At 46.5% G+C, this 20,872-nt stretch overlaps 9 protein-coding genes across 9 annotated transcripts; 4 read left to right on the top strand and 5 right to left on the bottom strand.

Annotated features, from left to right (window-relative positions):
• Positions 1 to 1,662: 1,662 nt before the first annotated feature.
• On the top strand, positions 1,663 to 2,669 carry SERLADRAFT_480686 (uncharacterized protein; the record flags this gene model as incomplete). Its single annotated transcript, XM_007324541.1, is given in 2 exon segments — positions 1,663 to 2,622; positions 2,641 to 2,669. Coding segments are annotated over 2 exon segments (960 nt in total), but the record flags the coding sequence as incomplete, so codon positions are not given.
• Positions 2,670 to 3,165: 496 nt separating this feature from the next.
• Positions 3,166 to 4,411, bottom strand: SERLADRAFT_480685 (uncharacterized protein; the record flags this gene model as incomplete). The annotated part of the gene is made up of 9 exons (XM_007324540.1): positions 3,166 to 3,501; positions 3,556 to 3,602; positions 3,661 to 3,678; positions 3,738 to 3,761; positions 3,816 to 3,851; positions 3,900 to 4,079; positions 4,133 to 4,204; positions 4,266 to 4,292; positions 4,359 to 4,411. The coding sequence occupies 9 exons, from the start codon at positions 4,386 to 4,388 to the stop codon at positions 3,237 to 3,239; spliced, it is 699 nt and encodes a 232-aa protein (XP_007324602.1).
• Positions 4,412 to 4,791: 380 nt separating this feature from the next.
• Positions 4,792 to 6,275, bottom strand: SERLADRAFT_480681 (uncharacterized protein; the record flags this gene model as incomplete). Its single annotated transcript, XM_007324539.1, has 10 exons — positions 4,792 to 4,876; positions 4,936 to 5,202; positions 5,259 to 5,305; positions 5,362 to 5,379; positions 5,435 to 5,458; positions 5,511 to 5,546; positions 5,600 to 5,722; positions 5,789 to 5,860; positions 5,918 to 5,944; positions 6,000 to 6,275. The coding sequence occupies 9 exons, from the start codon at positions 6,234 to 6,236 to the stop codon at positions 4,953 to 4,955; spliced, it is 834 nt and encodes a 277-aa protein (XP_007324601.1).
• A 104-nt stretch (positions 6,276 to 6,379) lies between these two features.
• SERLADRAFT_480679 (uncharacterized protein) lies at positions 6,380 to 7,918 on the top strand (the record flags this gene model as incomplete). Its single annotated transcript, XM_007324538.1, has 5 exons — positions 6,380 to 6,952; positions 7,008 to 7,215; positions 7,272 to 7,406; positions 7,462 to 7,564; positions 7,617 to 7,918. 5 exons carry the CDS (start codon positions 6,633 to 6,635, stop codon positions 7,838 to 7,840), a joined length of 990 nt encoding a protein of 329 aa, XP_007324600.1.
• Positions 7,919 to 8,272: 354 nt separating this feature from the next.
• Positions 8,273 to 10,004, bottom strand: SERLADRAFT_443910 (uncharacterized protein; the record flags this gene model as incomplete). The annotated part of the gene is made up of 10 exons (XM_007324537.1): positions 8,273 to 8,312; positions 8,370 to 8,380; positions 8,452 to 8,489; positions 8,549 to 8,717; positions 8,772 to 8,889; positions 8,948 to 9,034; positions 9,092 to 9,152; positions 9,228 to 9,477; positions 9,560 to 9,574; positions 9,705 to 10,004. The coding sequence occupies 10 exons, from the start codon at positions 10,002 to 10,004 to the stop codon at positions 8,273 to 8,275; spliced, it is 1,089 nt and encodes a 362-aa protein (XP_007324599.1).
• Positions 10,005 to 10,285: 281 nt separating this feature from the next.
• Positions 10,286 to 13,482, bottom strand: SERLADRAFT_353218 (uncharacterized protein; the record flags this gene model as incomplete). Its single annotated transcript, XM_007324536.1, has 20 exons — positions 10,286 to 10,402; positions 10,465 to 10,644; positions 10,713 to 10,806; positions 10,866 to 10,996; positions 11,068 to 11,102; positions 11,167 to 11,264; positions 11,323 to 11,351; positions 11,424 to 11,587; positions 11,642 to 11,666; positions 11,721 to 11,771; positions 11,825 to 11,830; positions 11,891 to 11,910; positions 11,966 to 12,130; positions 12,181 to 12,317; positions 12,373 to 12,431; positions 12,485 to 12,650; positions 12,709 to 12,844; positions 12,926 to 13,061; positions 13,121 to 13,337; positions 13,394 to 13,482. The coding sequence occupies 20 exons, from the start codon at positions 13,480 to 13,482 to the stop codon at positions 10,286 to 10,288; spliced, it is 2,055 nt and encodes a 684-aa protein (XP_007324598.1).
• A 583-nt stretch (positions 13,483 to 14,065) lies between these two features.
• Positions 14,066 to 15,918, bottom strand: SERLADRAFT_358822 (uncharacterized protein; the record flags this gene model as incomplete). Its single annotated transcript, XM_007324535.1, has 1 exon — positions 14,066 to 15,918. The coding sequence occupies one exon, from the start codon at positions 15,890 to 15,892 to the stop codon at positions 14,270 to 14,272; it is 1,623 nt and encodes a 540-aa protein (XP_007324597.1).
• Positions 15,919 to 17,157: 1,239 nt separating this feature from the next.
• Positions 17,158 to 19,715, top strand: SERLADRAFT_480672 (glycoside hydrolase family 5 protein; the record flags this gene model as incomplete). Its single annotated transcript, XM_007324534.1, has 12 exons — positions 17,158 to 17,257; positions 17,311 to 17,438; positions 17,494 to 17,787; positions 17,836 to 17,998; positions 18,052 to 18,168; positions 18,225 to 18,469; positions 18,535 to 18,757; positions 18,820 to 18,932; positions 18,986 to 19,063; positions 19,119 to 19,159; positions 19,210 to 19,349; positions 19,405 to 19,715. The coding sequence occupies 12 exons, from the start codon at positions 17,244 to 17,246 to the stop codon at positions 19,469 to 19,471; spliced, it is 1,623 nt and encodes a 540-aa protein (XP_007324596.1).
• Positions 19,716 to 20,166: 451 nt separating this feature from the next.
• SERLADRAFT_443906 (uncharacterized protein) lies at positions 20,167 to 20,780 on the top strand (the record flags this gene model as incomplete). Its single annotated transcript, XM_007324533.1, has 4 exons — positions 20,167 to 20,226; positions 20,280 to 20,471; positions 20,574 to 20,693; positions 20,757 to 20,780. 4 exons carry the CDS (start codon positions 20,167 to 20,169, stop codon positions 20,778 to 20,780), a joined length of 396 nt encoding a protein of 131 aa, XP_007324595.1.
• Positions 20,781 to 20,872: the final 92 nt, after the last annotated feature.

Below are 20,872 nucleotides of genomic sequence, written 5' to 3'. Positions count from 1 at the left end.
CTGAAGAAATGGGAAAAGCGATGGAGACGAGCCCTGTAAGAGGTAGCGTGGGAACATCGTAACTAGACGGATAGCAACCAGAAAATAGAAAATAGAAAATAAACTGCGCAAACGGAACAACACTTACCAGCAAAAACGGTCGTCAGTCGCGGTCTGGGGGTGACAAAAATTGCCAGAGAATTATATATGCTGAGACTATATGCGAGTTCGAAGAGCTTCGAATATACATTTGTTTCATATAATTATTTTACTCCAAATCTCATTTATTATTATTTCCGCTATTGTCTAACCCTGAATGCAAATAAGCACCAACTCACGTGATCGTATCTACGCGTCGCAAGAACAAGACAAATCATTCGCAATGGATAAAAACCACTCCTGCTGGACCATTGACCATATTCCCCACACAATAGCAAAGGTAATACCCATATACCATTGTATATCAATAACTTACGAAACATACCATTGGAACAGCAAAACCTACCATATTTCGTATCTGCGAAAGGTGCATATAGAGGACTCGATGTCTGCCCCTTTCATCCTCTGGAATAAAAAGCGTCATGCTACCCGTACTTCAGATGATGCTGGAACATCCATTGAGAAATATGCGCTACCCCCCGTTGTGCAACGAGGGCCGTACGAGCATCCAGAATACATCCAGAACACTTCTCAGGGGCTGCGATACGTTCCTCCCCTCACTTACTTCTGCATCAAAGTTCTCTCCGGATATCCAGATCAACTTCATGTTCTTGGTCCGACTCGACTACAATACCACCCACCTGACTCTCCCGAATCATTCGATATCCTCCGCGCTCTCATTCCTCCCTCATCCTCTAGCTCAGATATAGATCCACACAATCCATATTCATTTGATATATCCTCCCTTGATCCCAGACTCTGGTCTACTCTTGCTCAAACACTCAGTCCACTACCAACGTGGCTACATACGCTCTCACTCCCTCTCAGTGATGCTCACCTTCCATTACTCCAACGTATCCCATCTGGTCCAAATTTTTCCCTTGTAACAATTCTCGAAATTCCGCATTGTGAAGAGCTATGTGACGAGACCATTGGCGTATTGGCCAGGTTAACCAGTCTTGTTGCACTAGATGTGCGCGGCACCGCACTGGGAACATATGGTATCCGGGTGCTGCTTAGAGGTTTAGGTTGGAGGGAAGAAGACGACGAAAATCGAAAACATTCACACCAACAGAAACACCTGAGCAGAAGGGGTCCAGGGGGGTTGCGAATTTTGAGGCTCCAGAAATGTTACAACATAGACAATGACGTATTTGCTCTTCTCCCCAAATTTCCGCTTCTGTGTGCCGTAGGTACGTTCTAACAGTCTCATTTTCTTTCCTATGTATAGTTCTTGCTGAGCTATGACTAATCTAGATCTTCGGGAAACTAGCTGTGATAGCCAAGCTCACCTTCGTTCCCCACATCAATTCTACCCGACAGGTGATGAAGCTCTCTTTCACCCAGTTCCCCTACGTCAAGCCCTCTCCACTCTCGAAAACACCGCCGAACGACTTGGTATATCGCTATACCCAGCACCACGAGAGTCAACATTCAAAGTACACGTCGACTCACTACATCATAAGCCTTGGCATTCAGATACTGTAGGCCGAAATGAAGACGCTCGTCATGCTGCCCATTCATCTGTTTTCCATGTTAGGTCTGAAGGGCCAATGCAACCATGGGTTCTAAGGGAGCAAGAACGACGAATGCAGCAAAAAGAGCGGGATTTTTATGGAGATGGCTATTCCAACATCTATTACGATGATCTTGGAGAAAGTGGTTATGTGTATGATTCTTACCATGAAGATACGAGCGGCTCGGATGGTAGCCTGACAGAAGAGGTACACTCGAGTGAGAGCGCAAGTGAGGAAGGCTTGAGTGAAGACGAGGACGGCATAAATGATGACGAAAACAGCGAAATACTACCCTTATCGGAGAATGCACATCCCTTATATTCTCAGTCTACGATACCACTCCTCTCTATTCCTGCTGTCACCACCAGCTTGCAGCATACTGCTGCCAAACCCTCCCCAACCACATCTTCCTCAGGACCATCACTACAACCCGAATCGGCTACCGAGGAACACGACAATCGCAATACAATAGCAGCCTTGGAGGCTTCTCTAACTACCTCACGCACTGCTATTGAACGTTTTTACCTTCCTCTCAAGCACCGCCCACAGGGCAAATCCAAGACACTCGGCGTGAAGTCCAATCAATATGCCAGCTTCTCTCGCCATTCGTTCGATGTCGATCCACTTCTACTAATACGACCCCCGCCACCAATCACTGCTCTCGACGACCCCAGCTTTGGTCCGGCCCAACCCAACCCAATTCGCGGCCCGGGACGAATGGAGCATGCGACGTTGAAGCAAGATGGAGGCGAAAATGCAAAGCGACTTTTCGATATGGTCGCTAGCAAACGAAGGCGGACCAGTACCAATGTCGGTCAGTCTCTCGAGAGCCCACAGAATGGCTCAAGGCTCCCGTCTGGGTTCTCCGCATCTTCGAAAGCGCGTAACCCATTTTCGGTGAAGAATAAACCCCAAACAACAGGTAGCATAAGCTCCCCGGCACCTTCGAGTGCCTCACGATTTCAAGCAACCTCGTTTTCAAGCCAGGAGAAACTTCTCATCCCAGAAAGGCAGAATAATAGTGCGCGCGCTGGCGTGCCTAAGCATGAGACAAAACGTGACCACCACGCTACAAAGCCAAAGTCTACGGTGAAACCACTCAAGCCTATAACGACTCTCCCCGTGCCCATACTACCGCCCGAATATCAGGCAAACCACCCAAGTAGCTCGGGCAAAGCAAAACGTCCCAAGCCAATTGTGGCTCAGAAGAGAAAAAAGGAGGTCCAATCTACTTTGTCTCTCTCTACGCGGACTTCTCGAGAGCAGAAACCACCTGGAGGCAAGGACAATATTGATTGGACTGACATTAGTGAAGAGAAGGGGCACCTAAAGCATAAGAGAGGACAGGCGCCTCAAGCAGCGGTTGGTTTCAACTGGAAAAGTTGGAGTAAACCAACCCCAAAAAGCTGACCACGTAAAGAAGACTTCAATATTCATGAACAGATCTTATCATCGCACTGCATATACCATGATATACCATACTGCTATTATATAACAGTACAAGCGGGATATGGATATTTTCGAGATACATCATATTATCGTACAACCATTTAAAGCATCCAACTCATATTACGACCACTATTATCGAGGAAAATATTCTGCATAGTCTTCTTCACCTGATACGTATGTGTCGGAGGAAGCCCCTAGACACATGAAAGACGGAAGGTAAGACCGAGTTTTATTGACTTTCTTGACCTGAACAGTTCCATTTCTCTCTCTCGTAGCACGGCCCTTCTCGGCCATGGTTTCTAGCCTTTTGATATGCTTTTGATGACCAAGAGGCCCGTCGTGGATCCGGAACGCCAGAGCACGAACTCTTGCCTCGACAAACAATCGTATAGGCGCGCTTTTTGAGATGTCCTTTTTAAGATCAAAGGGATGTCACGATGAGAGAACTTACGCGTATCTGCCATGAGGATTGTGCCTATTTGTGTAAGGTATACTCAGCTGGAACATACAAAATCAATAGCGTCCGAGTCAGTGACGTCGCATCAAACGTGCTTACAGCTTGATTCTGGCTCAGCTTGAAGTAAATGTCAATGATGAAATAGTGAGCAAATAAGTATGATAGTGTGATATTACCTTATACATAGACTTTGTTTGAGCCTAGTTGATTGCGATGAACCCGTGTTCGAACATCAAAAGTGTGTTTTCACTCACAGCTGTAACACTTGAATTGTTGATACTATCAATGGCCTGCTTGAATCGTAAGTATCATATCATCGTGAACGAGACGAAACGAACCTTTTGTCTGCTCAAAGCAGCTTCAGCAGAACTAAGGGGGAAAACACCTGGGCCAGGAAGAGGAGACGGGGTGATTTCAGAGTCACCATTGTCCGTATTACGGTCCCCTGCGTTAGAGAAAATGTGGATTAGGCGCGTGTCTCGAGGGTCAAACAGACGTGGTGGAATCGGGTTAAGGGCCTATAGATAACTTAGAAACGCCTATTCATCCACACCGGAACCTCCAGACTTACAGCCCAAACATTGTCTGTGTAGGCCTGTCTAATCTTGCTACACGTCCCCGACAACGCTAAATGATCCTGAAGCTGAATGTCTCAAGACTGAGAAACACTGTGAGGACGAAAGGAAATATAAAGCTCAACTCACCCTGAGCCCACTTTCAGGACCAAAAATCTGCGCCGAACGATCAGTGACCGGGCTCCTCTATAACTCGAGCCAGAACATTGTATGCTCTCTCACCTTGTCCAAAATTTCCACTGGCAAATCCATGAAGGGACAAATGCTCGTTTTCCAAACCGGTATATCACTCCATGCAGGGGGAACATAATTAGACTGGACTTTGCTCTTCTTTGTTAAGGATGGACCTCCCCTAGTAGGGGTAGCAGGGGTAACGATATCTGGCTGAGCGATAGCCTTCATATACTTGGACATACGACGACGTTTTCTTCCCTGGCTGACATTAGTTTGTGACATTGTTGCTGTCGACAAGATGAGAGGAGGAGTTACAAATGTGCCCCTGTCTGACCCCCCTTATCACTATCTTACGAGTACCGCATTTGGTAGTGGTGCTGCGATCGGGCCATTCTTTGGAGGCCTCCTGCATAAATTATATGAGCTGTATGAACGAGCAAGAGTCTTTTTCATATCTTTCGAGCACTTAAGGGGCCAAGTCTAAAGAATCAAAGAAACTTAATTCACGAAATCAAAGATTAGTACAAGCGCTAAGGTAAGGCATGAACACGAAAAATATAGTGCGCCTATAAATCACAAAAACAGAATCAGTCACAGCACAGTTACATCAACCAAATGAAACAACATTATTTTTTTTAACAATCAGAAGTCATCGTACCACTCCTCGTCAACATCGTATGAAGCCTCCCAGGAACCTGTTTCCAGACCACTCGTACAGAATGATGCCGGTTTCACCCGTTTCTTTGGAAGCGTCCCATTCTTTTCCCTGGTTGCCTTAGCCTTCTTGTTCCTTTCTGCCACTTTTTTGAGGTGTGCTATGTGACCTAGAGGTCCGCCGTGGATTCGATATGCCAGAGCACGGACTCTGGCGCGATAGAACTCTCTGATGGGGCTGAAGGGTAGTTTAGTGCATATCACATATCGCCGAATGAATCTGTATAATATTACGTATTTGGACCTTGAGGATTTCGCCTGGTGGTATATGGTAGAGAGAGCTGAAGAAGAGACGTTTATTTTTATATGGTCGGGAAGAAAAAACGAAGAAGCGCACAAGTTCCTTTTCAGTTAACTATGTGGTGCTTTAGAAAGGCCAAACTGTGGATAATATAGGAAAAAAGACTAACTTTGAATTCACTACGAGCTGCCACCTGCAAACGTTGAGTGGGGACTGGTGGAAGGATTAATATTCTTTGGGCTCACCGTTGTGACTCTCGGCCAGTTAACTTCAATAATAACCTTGGTGTATCGATGAGCCTACGATCAAGAAGGCGTACGCAAGCCTTACTGACATTTGCTTTATATGTCTGTATTAGTGAACCTAAGACCACGTCTGGACTCTCGTCATGCTGAGGATTGCGGGTAATTATGTCAGTAAATAAATGATTCGGGGCTTGGTGCATAATCTTTAAAGTCTATAGGTAAATTATAAGTATTGTGAGTTATTTCGTGACTGTGATATAGATACTGTAGGTACAGACCTTCCAAACATCCTCGGTGTAGGCTCGTCTGATTTGTCGACACGTTCCTGAGAAGGACAAGTGATCTTGAAGCTGCAAGCCGAGTATTCAGAGGGCCTTAAATAGCGACATGAAATGCGATAGGTTCACCGTTAAGCTACTTGCAGGACCAAATATCTGTATGAAATTGATGGACTAGGAATTTATTTAAAGATTGACAGATAGGTGATACCTTATCCCATAATTCGAGCGGTAAATCCATCAAGAAAGACTTATTAGTCTGCCAGGTGGGGATGTCAGTCCACCCTGGAGGAACGTATTCTGATCGTGACTTTGGCTTTCTACGAGCCTTTTTAGGAGACGGGCGGACCTCAGCCTCGGGTTTAGTAGGGGATTTGGCTGGTGTCTCAGTGGCTCGGGAACGTTTCCTAGATGGAGAAGAGGACGTTCCAGCTTCGGTATTTGACATTTTACTTGTTAGATGGCAGTCTGCAAGATAAGTCAAGTCGGAGGAATCATGATAGACTGCAGCAGATAGAGTGGGGCGGGTCATTCCGTCGGAGCTTAATTCGCTCTTGAGACACAAGTTGGCTATCTCAACATTGCACTAATGTTCATGCGTATTCGAATACTGTGGAAAGCCCCCAGCGCCCTCGACATTTGCAGGCCTTGTCCATGATTTCACTAGCTTGAAGCATCCCATTGCGCGTGCGCCTATTCGAAGACTCAGATAACCAGATAGAACCGATGTTTCAATCAGGGAGTGATGGAGTAGCCTTTCGCAGCTTAGCCCCGTGGTGGCTATAAAAGTCTCCAAGATAATCATCATCTTCGCTTCCCAGTTTCACGTCTCAGTGGAACTACCATGGTCGACGCGTCCAGCTACAAAGCTCTGAAGTCAAAGAGAGGCTTCAATTATCACTACTTGTCAATCCCAGCAAAGGGAGCCAAGCCAACCCTTCTTCTCGTCCATGGCTTTCCTTCTACTTCGCACGACTGGCACTACCAGATCGAATACTTCTCCGCTCAAGGCTTTGGCCTCATTGTACCCGACATGTTGGGATATGGTCAAACAGACAAACCAGAGGATGTCAAAGCATACAACCACTTTGCAATGTCCGACGACATTATTGACATCCTGGACGCCGAGAACGTAGGAAAGGTAGTTGCCATCGGACACGATTGGTGTGTATACCGTAAAGCACAGCGTCAGTTGTGGTTACTAAGGAGTCTCAAATAGGGGGTCAGTTTTGATTACATCCCTTTCGATACGGCACTCCGACCGTTTTATCGGTTTTGCGTGGCTAGCAGCAGCCTACGTTCCTCCGGTCTCAGTTTACAATGTAGATCTCATTTTGGAGATGCAAACAAAAGCCATAGGTGTACCCCTCATGGGCTATTGGAAGTTTTTTGAGCAAGACAGTGCCGCTACAACTATTGAGAACAACGTAATTATTACATCCGTCAAAGGTTAACAGGCATATCTTATCTTTTTCTATGTCAGATTGATACTTTCATTAATTTGCTATATCCCCATGATCCCGAATTGTGGAAGACAGCGATGCGAATTCCAGGCAATCTGCAACCATCTGTTGAACGAGGTGACCAATACAAGAAGGCTGACTATCTGAGCGAAGAGGTACACGGACTTATAAAAGTTCTATATACGCGTTCTAAAACAGTCATTGTTTCAGCATTATACTCACATACGATCATCGTTACTGAAAGGCGGATTGACCAGTCCCTTGAATTGGTATAAATCCGCTATTCAGGGTGTCAACCGCGAGGACGTTCTCGGTATACATCTTTTCTACCATCTCTTACCATCACTTGCTGAACAATGTTACAGCTATTGCCCCAGAAAGTCTGCAAATCAAGAAGCCAGCTTTCTATGGCTGTGCACTAAAGGACTATGTTTGCGTCCCCGCGATGAGCAAGGCCATAATGGAGAAATTCGCAACCAATGGTTTGACGTTGGTAGATTTTGACACTGGACACTGGGCTCATGTGGAAAGTCCCACAAAGGTGAATGAGGAACTCGAGAAGTGGGTGGGAAGTATTGTATCCGCATGAACGTAGGCTTGTGTATCTACCATCTGTTTTGTAAACTATGTAATATCTTTGAATGATAACGTCTTCGATAACGCTACATATATGTTCTGTTGACTGGTGAATTGGAGGTGAGAAACAGCAAAAGCCCAACCTAGGTTATGCCTCTTGTCAACTTCTTTGCAATTGAAGCAGAGATGACCACAAAACTAGTTCAGAATTGTAGATTTGATTAACAAAAAATGGAATGCGGTATAGCAAATTTTGAATTAGAGCAAGCCCACCAACCAAAAGCGCAGTGGAGACACATGCAAGATGGAGCAGACTAATGGTTCCCCGAAAATGATATGGTGAGTAAGTAGAAATATAATGTGCGAGGATATCAAGTGTTGAAGTCCATGAACAGACTGGAAGTGTACGTGTTGTCTAGTATTTTTTTTGCGAAAGATGTGGAGTTTATATAGTCTCGCGGACTAAAGCAAGAACCACGGTGACACTGAATTTGAATTGAAGATTAGCACAAAGTGGAACAACTGGGGGAAATGTAACCTACTCGTCGACTTTCTATATTCATCAAATACATAATGAGATTAGGAACACTTCTCTTAAACAGTATCAAATGATTGGTTACATACCCCACCGCGGTAGAACATCCCTTCCCGAGCTGCTTCACCTATGAAGTAAGAACTCGTCAAGGGAGAGTATAATCGTTATCGGTGACAAGATATTTACGTTCAAATGGGCTAACTTTCTTCCTGTCTGCCATAGATAGTCGTGCGTATTCGACGATACGGTCTGCCATAGTCTGGACTTGTTCGTCCTCTGAACCCCCCGAGCGAGCAACAAGCGAGCAAATTGCGATAATTTCAGTAGGAAAGACATTGTCGGTGAGACCATCGGTCTGTTCAGATTTGAGTGATCAACCAGCGATTCCTGTGCGAGACGAGATACATACGTAGGCAATAACGATATCCCCATCTCTAAGCTTCGTCTCATGTATTGCGGCCTCCTTCGGTGAATCTACAGATGTTCGAGAAAAGCGTCTCGGATTTCCGGGAAGTTTAGTCAGCTGCCTAAATGTAAGGTTGAGACTTCAACGGAGGAAAAAGCGACAGGAAGAAAACGGCTCACTTTGGGCAATTGAAGAAGTGGGTTTGAACAGGCTCCTTATAGCTCATTGATGAAGAGCGAATGATAGAATATCCACTATCGCCTATGCTTTTCGAAGCACATGATGATTAGAAGGAGAAGAAAAGTCCACACAGACTAACTTACTTCGCTGAACGCAGTATACCGGACGAAGCATTGAGATGTATCAAACACGCTGTACTCGATCCTGAAAATGGAAATAGAGGTAACAGGTTTAAACGAAAACCAATGAGAGTTGTTGCCAACGCGTTGCAGCACGCACCAGCCTGTACAAAACGCTCCCTCATAACTCCATGATAAGCAAGTTGAAGACATTCGTACGGGGTCATCTCCCATCCTTCCACCTGCTCGCGTTCCTCGTATTCTTGAGTGGGATCAATTTCGGGTTCACCCGCCCATGCTGTTTGTGAGTAACGAGCGGCGTGATACATGAGCGACTGTGAAAAGAGAGATGGATCGATCCCAGAATCAACCCATCCTCCAACACCATCTGCCACTCCGAAAGAAACGCCCTTTATTGTGATAGCGAAAAGAGACGGGAATAACGACAAGTAAGGTCCCAGACAAAGCTCACGAAGGAATAAGCTTACCTACCGAGTTATTGCGCATCTGCAAAGGGAAGGCCAGTATACCGGATCATGTAGTTTGGATGAGACGACACAAGTCGCAACAAATTTGATAGGGCAGATATGAAAACTACATTAGCATAGCTTCAGCTGGAGGAGTGAGTAAGACGTACATTTGTGATATAGAAAAAATCTTCCCCCGCGTCTTTGCTGACTACACCCTTTGGACGAGCAAGCATCTCATTTCTCCACTTGCCTATCACACTCGAAGCAGGGAATGGAGCTTGCAAACGCGCTGCTTGGGGATCTTCTTCTGGCTTTCCGGCCCAACTGGCGCCAATGTGAAATTTGTACGGGCGTGACATGATAGAGGAAGTCCAGCGAACCGCTGAAAGCTGGGGTATTGGTGGATGGCCCCAAGCATGGAGAGGTGAGGGAAGGCGTCCACTCTTTCTGAGTATCAAGCGAGACATCGGGGAAAGAGGCGAGCGTTGCAGCAAAGTAAAAGACATAACTCGACGCGGTGCTATAGATATGAAAAATATAAACTTCCTATAAAGTTATACCGTAATAATTCCAGTCGCAACTTTGGCTCGCTCCTTTGAAAGCTGACTTTCTAGGCACGTGATCAGACACTAACGCGTGTATTACATTTTGTTCACACTGGCGACGTGAAATTCAAACCATCGTATTACCAGGCAGTCGATGCAATGCGTATCCTATGATACCTGCAAGAAGCCGCCTATATACTATATCACAACCCTCGCTCGATGAAACTCTCGATAACACCCGCGGGTGTTAATGGATAGTCCTTCAGCTGCACCTCACCATCCACCACAAAGGTATTAGGTTGCAGCAAGATTTTGCGAGGCTGGAGAAAGTATAAATATCGTTTATAACCCATAAATCATACTATGGGATTAAAAAGCTTACTAGTTTCTTCTTCAACACGATGTCTCGTATTTCCTTATCCCAACCGTCCAACGGGTTTGTCAATGTTGTGTAGAATGCTCGGGCGCCAGCGCCATCAGCGGTACTCTTGCGTACTTGGAGCTCAATTAGTAGTTTCCCCGCAACAGTCTGACCTTGAGAGAGCACTTTCTCGCGATCGACCTAATCCAATAGTGTAATGGCGATCGATTGAGTAATAGCTTGGCTCCGATCACAGCCGTGCCACTTACCCTGACGTAGAGATTTTCAAGCTTGCCATCCGCTCCCTTTATTTCCTCGAGACGTGCAATGCCTTCTTTGATCAAGAATTGCGTAATGCCAAGCCTGGGGGGTATATGATGATCAGTGTGGTCTGTGGGTGGACATGATATGGATATACGTACCTTGCCTGCATGTGTGCTTGACCATGTTTCCCTGTAGACGGGTCATAATATTCGAGTGCACGTAATCCAGCGCGAGCCATAAGAAGGAAAGTGATGTATTGAACGTCTTCGACCACTTGCTTATCGGTGTACTGATCAACATTTGATTTTATAACGTTGCTTAATGAGTTGTCTTTCAAAGGCAGGCAGTAATGAAACTTACACCAAAGATTTTGAGGATTGTAGGGTTACTGACAACTATAATTCAAATTTGACTGATTAGAGGGATATCTGGGAATGATGCCTTTGGGTGACGACATACGGTATAGAGCAACAGTTTCTGCACGACACTCTTCCATTGAAGAAGAAACCTCGCCAAGTACAGAATCAGCTGTCTGGCCGGGTTTATACCACGATGTGCTGCAAGTAAAGTCAACCTGAGACGAAAGATGTGAAGATAGCAGAATTCAGGACTTACATCGGCTTTCCAGTCAGTGGATTGATGACCTGAACGTCGTGCATTATAAGTAAGCAACCATGTCCTGATCGAACTCGGTAACAAAACAACAGGCATCATACCTTTTCTGAGTCAAAGTTACGAGAACCATCTGCCGCTTCTTGGAAGAGCTTGCCTGAACCGTGCCCAAGGAGTTCATGGTTCGCAACCTGTAGCTCGAATGCACGTGAGTCCCACTCATTATAAAGGTCAACATCGTCAGGGTGGATGAACGTTAGCTCTTCGTCTTAAAATGTACGTATGGTCAGCGGAGAGTAGTATCTATAGGTCTGTCTCTTACTAGGCGCTTTGGCCGCTAGGATGTTCTAATGAAGAAGTTAGATAGCTAGTTTTACAGAGTTCGATGAGTAGATACTGACCGCAAGAGATACATTCTTGAAACCAGTGGATTCTCGTATGTCGTAATAGTTCTATGGATGCATGAGCAGTAGAATGGAAAGGGAGGTACTCAAAGACGACTCACGGGGATCTATGTAGACAAAGCTGGCGTCAGTTATGATCAGTGCCACAGATATGAACGACAGCCTACATTAATGCCGGCAGGGATGCCTGAGATGATAACACTCAATCAATGATGAAAGAAAGTTGAAAGACAACTACTCACCGCCCGTCGCGAATGAAACAATCTCGAGCGCAGTAAAGTCGGGCTTTCTGAACACGTCAACCTCAAATTCCTTGCCCCAGGGGAGTACCTTGATCAGTTCAGGAGCGTCGTTAACAAGTATGTCGTATTTAGCGCTAAGTTGTTTGTCAACAATAGCAGTGAAACCTGAAAAGACGATATAAAGCATGTCTCAACAAAGAAGAGATATGACTTACCCTCCCACTCAGCTCGACCACCATAAGGGTCGACATATGTCTCAATGAACCCGAGGTAACTTTCGACAACAGGGCCTATGTCCTTGACCCAGTACTTCGAGGCATCTTTGTGATCTTGGATAGATCCAGTTTCAAACCTAGTAAATCTCCGAGTTCAATAGGTCCAATGGCTCTATGAAGCAATGGGCTTACGATTTGATGTAGCCCTCAATCATAGCAGTCTGGTTCTCGTTGGCAGCATACTTCTTGGCCTAGATAAATTCGAAATTAAACTTGGCATCTTGAAATTAGGAAGAAAAAGTACCTCTTGAAGTGCGGTAACAGCCTTCGTCAGGGCGTCAGCAAAATCACCGTATTCTACAGTCAGCTTCGCATTGCCCATTGGAGTGGTAATATCGTGGGTAATCGAAGAATTACTGTTTGCTGAGGCAACGAGCAGCTTGAAATCGTTCGGACCGTTTTTGACTACACTAGAGCCAACATCATGAGGGACAACACAAATTAGTGAGCCGCCAGAATCTAAGTTACCGAGTATTCAAGACATCGACATCGATTTTTTCTGCCGCTTCTTGGACGGCAGCGACTTCTTCATCTGTGATGGGTTGACCAAGATAATAATTTGACACGTGGCCTTCGCTTCGCTTGCCAATGGAGAGCGAAGATTCTGGTGACAAAGAGTAGATATGTTCTCGAAGCTTTGAACAAATAGATCAGTTGTGCAGCCAGTGCACCTGCTTCAGATAACTTACTTCGTTCCATAGTGCAACAGCATTGGAAGCGTTAGCAGAAGCCTGGATTACAGCCGCAAACGTCTCCTGAGGAACACGCGGTATGATCTTTGTGAATCCAAAGCTCTTGTAGTTTACGAGATTGGTTAGGACCTAATGAGAAACTCTCAGCTAACGTTCCTGCACAAATGAGACATGTTAAGTAGATTTACTTGAGAAGCGTACTGCAAAACGTCTTCGAACTCTTCCGATGAAAGGCCAGAGGTTTTCTTCAATTCGCCTAGGTCCACAAGTTTCCCATTCTTGCTGAATGTCAGAATCAGGAGGTCGTAGAGCTGCTGTGCCTGAGGTGTCCATTGCCCTTGGATGATGCGGCCACCTGCCCAAGCTGCCTGACCGATGTAATGCGCATATCTCTTCTCCTTGGACCTATACACCCCTCGTCAGACCATCATCTCATGCAACGTATCAAATGCAAACCATACGTGAGTTGCCCAAAAGATTTTGAAACCTCGAGACCACAAATGGGGGGTGCCTTGTCTGCGAGAAAGCGCTCTGCTGCCGAGTTAGACATGTTTCTACTGGAGAGAAATGATGGTTTGAGTGATGTTTGGATAGGAGATGCAAGTGCACGATAAGATCGCGACGTGAGGACGCGATTGAGTCCGGTTCGGAGCATCCGTGATTAATCTGATCTTCTCACTGGCAGTCGCAGGTCGAGTGCACCTGTTAAAAAGTCAGCGTGTCACGTGTCCTTTAATTAAACGCGCTCACCACGAGTCTGTCGCGATTGCCGTGCTCTCGTTCCCTGCATGTGTGCACAAACCATATTCTGTGGTGTTCCATGCCCCTGCACAAGACACTGTAGGTGAGCACATCGCCGTTTCTCCTGTGTCGGTCAGGGAAGCCCATCCCTTGTGCTTGGTGTTGAAATACATTCATGGTATTGAATAGGTTATCTGAACTGCGCTCAACGCCACCGGGGACGCCATTCCAGGTGCATGTTTCAGGGTCTCGTATGTGCAATATATATTTCATCATCTCATGTTGGAGGCTGTACTTCTACCATCGCATGTATAAACAGTATTCACACCTACAGACCACAACTGATCATGAGCTGCGAACTGGTTCATCTTATACCAACCGAGTCATATTGATGTTAGTATTGGTCTAAGTATGGCGAATACTCCGTCAACGAGATGCTGACAGTGGGGTCTTATCGCCACATGACACAAAATTCTTGATGAATTAAAGAACAGTCAATGACTTCTGCGTTAACTATATGTAGGTGTGAGAGTAGATAAATATATTGATACCGGTAAACGCTCAAAGATTTGGGCACACTCTGAAGTCACCGTTACTCATTCCTTCGTCACCTGCTTCCGTACTGCCTCTCGAGCCCTCACATAATTACCCCAAATCAACTTCCACTCTGCCTCTGGAGTACCCTCTCCTGCTTCTCCGATGCCGCCTACCTGGTCTGCAGCAACGCCTGCCCATCCCAGTGCTCGCTCATAACACTCCAGCGCACGCTCCATGCCTTCTCCTCCCTGAGCCTTTCCTGAGTCAGGCCCTTCACTAAGAATCCCTATGAGATTCCATGCCTCTGCCGCGGAACGACGCGCATCGCGTAAAAGGCTTTTAGCCGGCTTGCGCATCGCAAGTGATTTTTGAAACGATGACATGAGCGGCGCCTCAGACGCTGGTGGATGTGGAATCGCGGAGCCGGGTGCATCAGGATGTGAAAAGGGGAGACCCGTCAGTGCGAGTGCAACACGTTCGGAGGACTCAGCGGCTCGCTGGAGATATTGGATAGACGTCTGAGATGGAGAGCGTAAGGCATACAGAACCTCTGCGAGATGGATGGAGAGCAGCGATGAGCGATGAAGCAAATACAGAGAATGGAGTGCCTGAGGGTGCGATGCACTAGCCAGGGATTGGGGAGAGGGAACTGAGCGTAGGAGACTGAGGGAAGCTTCCTGCACCGACTGGGCTTGTTTCAATTGACCGGATGTCGAATAATAGGCAGAGAGCGATACGAGAGTAGAGATAAGGGTCCGCTGAGCGGAAGGAGATGATGGTGCCGACTCCGGTACCGTGGGTGTTTCATTTATCGTAGGTAGTCTGTTCCCGTCGCCCTGAGTAAGATTTATAGCTCGTGCCCACCATGTCAATGCATCTTCGCTATCACCGAGTCTATAATTGAGATCTCCAACCTTCAGAGCAGTCCGCGCAGCTTCAATCCCTTTCCCAGGTAGGCCAGCCCAGACACGTTCATATTGCGACCTGGACTCGAATAGTGCATCCCGCGTACCCATGCGTTCGAGGATTCCAGCATGTCGGGAAAGAAGTTCGACCATTGTCTGTGGGCGGACAGAGCCAGTTGACATTCTCTCCTCGGCGATTTTGACAGCTATGGCAAGGAAATTCTGCGCAAACTCCAACCGAGCTTCGATGATGTTGAGACTCCCTGTGGACGGGTTTCTTCCCGTGAATGCATTGGAACCAATGACGCTCGCACCCGACCCCGTCCCCCAATTTTGCGCTATCCATGCACTCCGCACTGCATGCCTCGCCTTGAACCCTAATGCTGAGTCTGTCCCCCCTATACTCCCACCTGACCACTTCTCTGCATCGCGATCCCATTCCCAACGGCGAACTTCATTGTCCTGGTCTTCTGCGAGCTCCACTTTCTCAACCCACATGTGTACACCTTCGAATGCTGTCCAACCTGTGATGCCAAGCGCAAAAAGACCCACTAGGGAAAATTTCGCGAGGCGCTTGAAGAAGTCGAACGTGAATAGAGTCGATCTTGTGAAGTGATCCTCGATAAGCACGGAGGGTTGGTCTACTCCTGTGTCTTGCCTCCATGGTACAGGTCTGCGGGTGCTATCCTGAGATTCATAACGTCTGCATAGATGTTGAGAGCGACACGAGGCAGTGCGAAATCTGAAGAGCGATGGTTTAAGGGGTGTTTTGAGCATGGAGCAAATGTGCAGAGCGCTTTTCCGTTACTGGCGAGAAGATTCGGTAGAAAAGAGTATACGTTAAGTAGCCGGAACCTGATGCTGGCTCATAAATAACTCGCAAAACCACCGTAGATGTAGTAAGTGATGGTTTAGAACAAGTTCTGGTCTGGTTTTTGTGTTGTAATATTTTGCATACACCGATGTAGTCGTGGTGTAAGGTGAACCAGTGTAGCCACAGTTGCAAAAGATTAGAAAGTCAGTGCACGTGACCCAAAGCGCGTCTTCTATGCGCCATAGCGTCCTCGACATATCTTCAGGTGAAACAACTTTTTGCGCAAGTGGGCCCCCATCCAGTCCCAATCCATGCTCGTATGGTATCATAGCATCCCCAGTTTCATTTCGATCAGCAATGATCGCTACAGTGTATTGTTCCCTACCTCCTCACCATGCGTACCCGGTTGTATGGTGTCAACGTCCAGCCGCAGGTGGCGCTGCAACGGTGATTATAATCGAGGCGGGAAGCGGGACGCCTGGAAGTGGTTTAGGTCGCTTTGCTTGCTGTCCGCAGTGCTGTCTTGGCTTTCTTGCTGTTTCCAGTACGAGTGGCACTCACAATTCCCGGTGTCGAATGCAGCCTAAGTATTCTGCCGTCAATGGGCTTAGAGGCTATTATAGAATGTGTGGTGGGTCAAGACCCACGATTACAAGGATATCATACTGACAGCATCATCAATGCATCATCAATCGCAGTGCCTTTAGGTACAGAATAACGGGCCAGCTTGTGCGGAGTTTGAAATGAGCAGGCACGGTTCGTCTGTGGACCGGCCTGGCCCGGCTCAGACTGACGATAATCGAAGCCAACCTCGACTCTGGAAGGTATCCTTTTGTCTACAGTCCTGCCTTGTCTCCTTTGTTGCGAGGGTACCATGCTGCTATTATATCTCGTTTATACAGGTGGCATCGAGCTGTTGGCCAATTTCATACAATGCTAGGTCCATTTTAGCGGTCTTTGTCGCCGGTGGACTGCGCTAGGCTACAGCTTTACGAATCAACCCACTCTAAACGCCCAGCTCGAACACATGTTCAGCGTCTTCTAAGCCGTCTTCAAATCAGGCACGTGTGGCAGAAATGTGTTGACGTCCTGTAGGCCCTACTTATAGCCCGATGATGATCCTTCTCTTTCCTCTTGCCCTTTCTCTTCTGTTCGCACTCTTTGGCTAGCGTAGGCGCCATGTTTCTCTTCGCATGGCTACCTCTCTTCCTCTCCACTTTGCTACTTTCTGCGTCTGTGTCTGCGACCATTCCTACGCGTACTTTCGATAAAAGAGCGAATACCTCGTTCGTCAAGTCAGAGGGGGCAGAGTTTATGGTCAATGGAAGGTGTGAAACTTCAGTTGCTCAATTAGCGCCTTAGCAATTTACCAGTACTGCAGTAACTTCAAGTTCATTGGGACAAATGTCTACTGGCTGCCCTCCTTGAATACTAACGAGGACATGTGGAATACGCTCAGCAACATATCAGCATTAGGTATCAATGTTGTCAGAATCTGGGCGTTTAACGGTGAGAAACTGTTCTCTGCTCTGTTTTGGTCTCTGACCTTGCTCTGATTCTTCAGATGTCGACACGATACCTGAGAACGGAACTTGGTTCCAGTTGGTGCGCAACGGCACTGTTTCGGTCAATACTGGCCCAAATGGTCTTCAAAAATTGGATACAGTAATCGAGATGGCAGAGCAACTGGGTTTATATGTTATCCTGTCGCTTACGAACAACTGGTTCCCTCAGCCATCGTTGGACAGTCCCCTCGCACCTATTAACAGCAGTATTTTCGACTCGGGTGTAGAAAAGCGTGCCGTTGTACAGGGTACAAATAACACCCTGCCACGCAATTACCTGTCCAACGACTACGGTAAGTTTCCACGCCGCTCCTTCTATCTTGTTCTCAAAGGTATCACAGGTGGTATGGATCTATACGTTCACCAGTACGGCTACACGGAACACGACCAGTTCTACACTGATCCTACGATCTTGAACTCCTTCTTGAATTATACGACACAAGTGGTGTCACGCTACGTGAACAGTCCAGCTATATTCAGTTGGGAATTGGCTAATGACCCCAGGTATGTATCAGGTGCTAAAATCTTTTATCACGTTGAAGCTGACTTTTTTCTAGATGTAATTCTACGCTACCTTCTACCGCCAACTGTACAACAGAAACGGTTACGACCTGGCACGCAACAGTGGCCACTCATGTTCAGACCGTTGATCCCAATCATCTTGTCTCTGCTGGGTTCGTATTGACTTTTACTACATATATCCTGCTTCTGTATTAATGTCTCTCAACAGAACCTCCGGGTTCATATGCTTAGATTGTCCCAAACTTTACCCGCTCAACCCCGCTCCTGCACCCGCACCTTCTGCGAGCCCTGCTGCCAAAAAGCGTCGAAGCATTGTACCAAGAGGTCCTTTGACGAAAGAGCAGCTTCTCCGAGACCGTGCCGAAGCTAGACGCCATAACAGAGCAGCAGCGAAGCTTGCTGGAACGCTGAAGGAAGACGGAGTCAAAATTCGGGGCCGCTGGGTTTCGACAGGTATGCCCCTATATGCACCAAATCTTAACATTATGTTGAAAACGCCTGCTAATGTCCACCTTCAGCCGCCAAGCGCCAAGGAACTCAGGACATAGGACCCACGTATACTGGAGCGTATGGTGTAGATAGCCAGGATATATTGAACATCCCTCAAATCGGTTTTGGCTCGTTCCAGCTCTTCCCCGATCAACAACAGTACGAGCCCAATGATCCCAACTTGTCACCCTACGAAAACATCGTTAACCAAGGCGTTGCTTGGATTATACAGCAGGCGCAGTCTGCTGCAGCGTAAGTTGTCTTTCGCTCCTTTTCGTTGTTATCCATCTAAACCACTCGTTCTGCTCTTCTAGTGTGGGCAAGCCTGTCGCTCTTTCAGGGTTTGGTCTGGTCACGCAAAACAATTCCGCGTCTTTTGTACCGTTTAACTCAACTGTTGCTCCCTATGCACCTGACTCCAGCTCTTGTAAGTTCTGATGGGTTGATGTTTGGTGACAGTATTGATATGATGTGTATCAGCGACCGGTAACAACACCTCTCAACCTTACGGTGTCACCTCTACGCAGCAGACAGACGCTTATTCTCAATGGCTGGATTGTGCGTAAATTGCTATCTTTGTTAAGTCGCATACTCACTTTTATCAATTTAACAGCGGGAATTGCTGCTGGTGTGAACGGAATCATGCAATACCAAGTAAGTCCCTGTCTTTTTCTATGCATTTCGTTTTCCTAAGCTATATTTAGTGGGGTCAAGGCGGCTTGACGACTCAACCTGGAACTGCAATCAGCCCTGACACGTCGACTCAATCGTCGAACCAAGGAAGCACAGGCCAGTCTGGGAATACTGACACAACTGGACAGTCACCCAACGATGGGTACTCCAGGTGAGTATCGACTCTATTCTACACTTGGTATACACATTGAAAGATTCTCGTTCAGCTACGGAAGCAATGGTGTACAACAGACTCTTCAAAATGGGGTACAGCAAATGGGACAGGACCCTTGAAACAGTAATGCGAAGATTCGAATCACGATCTAGTCGATTTTATCTTATCTACGAATTTATGGACTTTTACGAGTGGACGTGTGTTTGAGTGAATTTGTAACTCGTAATTTTGTTATCTTGAACAGCGTTTTGGTTCGAATAATGAGTAGTATCTATATACGATATTTAGATTGATTTATTGTAAAACATATTGTTGTTACATATGAACTCCTACATGTATCGTACATTGTTCTTCGAATTCGCGAATCTCATTCTTGATATTCGGTGTCACGTGACCGTGATTGCTTGCGTGACGCGTTACTTGGGCTCATTTGAAGGCGCGGCCTTGTCGTGCACTACCGAAACTTGAATCTGTTTCCCCCACCGTACTCTGGTGTGTTCGTCAAGATGAAGTTTTTTATTGACAATCTACCAGTCTGTACCTTTTTCTATATGTGTCCTCTTGTATGAAATATCTGCTGCATGTACTGAAAGGTGCAAGTAGATCATTTTTCCTTACGATCGAATATATCCTGGTGCGTGTTTAGAGCTCTGCAAATTCAAGCACCTCATTCACTAACTCTGTGCTGAAACAGAACAATATGCTTACATGTGTGATCTAAAACGGACGCTAGACGCTACGGTATTTCTTTCACTTCACTGCGTTAAATAATGTTCCATGAAGGAATGCTGTTTAGGGGCATTGTGTGCTCGAGATGCCTTCAGGGACGGGGAAAACAGTGTCGCTCCTGTCTCTCATTGTTTCATACCAACAGGTTCGCTTTCTTGCTCGCTTGCTTGGCTGTAACACTTCATCGAAACATGTCAGTTTTATCCTACACGCAGAAAACTCATATATTGTTCTCGAACGGTTCCTGAAATTGAAAAGGCTTTGGCGGAGCTGAAAAGACTAGTTGAATATCGTATATCGTGTGCTGAAACACCAGAAGAGAAGGAGAAAGAACAGAATTTCACAGGACTGGGTCTTACGAGCCGAAAGAACTTGTGCATACATCCCGAGGTGAGTTTGGCTCTATTACTCGGGTCTCCGCAAGTTATACCCTGAGATATAAAAGCTCTCATATTCTGTTGGAGCAAATACTGAAGGATATTGAGCATACAGGTGTCAAAAGAAAAGAAAGGAAAGGTGGTTGATGCTCGATGTCGGGATCTCACCAATACGGCTGTATGTGAGAAGGCGCGACAAGATCCCGGTTCTGTAGATATATGCGACTGGCATGAAGTGAGCTCTCCGTGAATGACGTTGATTCACCAGCGCAAATACTAATTGTTGCTTAGAACTTAGGACAACTTGAACCAGGAAACTTGATTACCCCAGGGATTTGGACTCTTGCCGATGTACTACAACATGGACGAGATAATAAGCTGTGTCCGTACTTACTATACGACGAATGGTACGCC

Source organism: Serpula lacrymans, assembly GCF_000218685.1.
Source record: "Serpula lacrymans var. lacrymans S7.9 unplaced genomic scaffold SERLAscaffold_20, whole genome shotgun sequence".
Taxonomy (NCBI): Eukaryota; Fungi; Basidiomycota; class Agaricomycetes; order Boletales; family Serpulaceae; genus Serpula; species Serpula lacrymans.
This window is presented reverse-complemented; position numbering and strand designations above follow the sequence as displayed.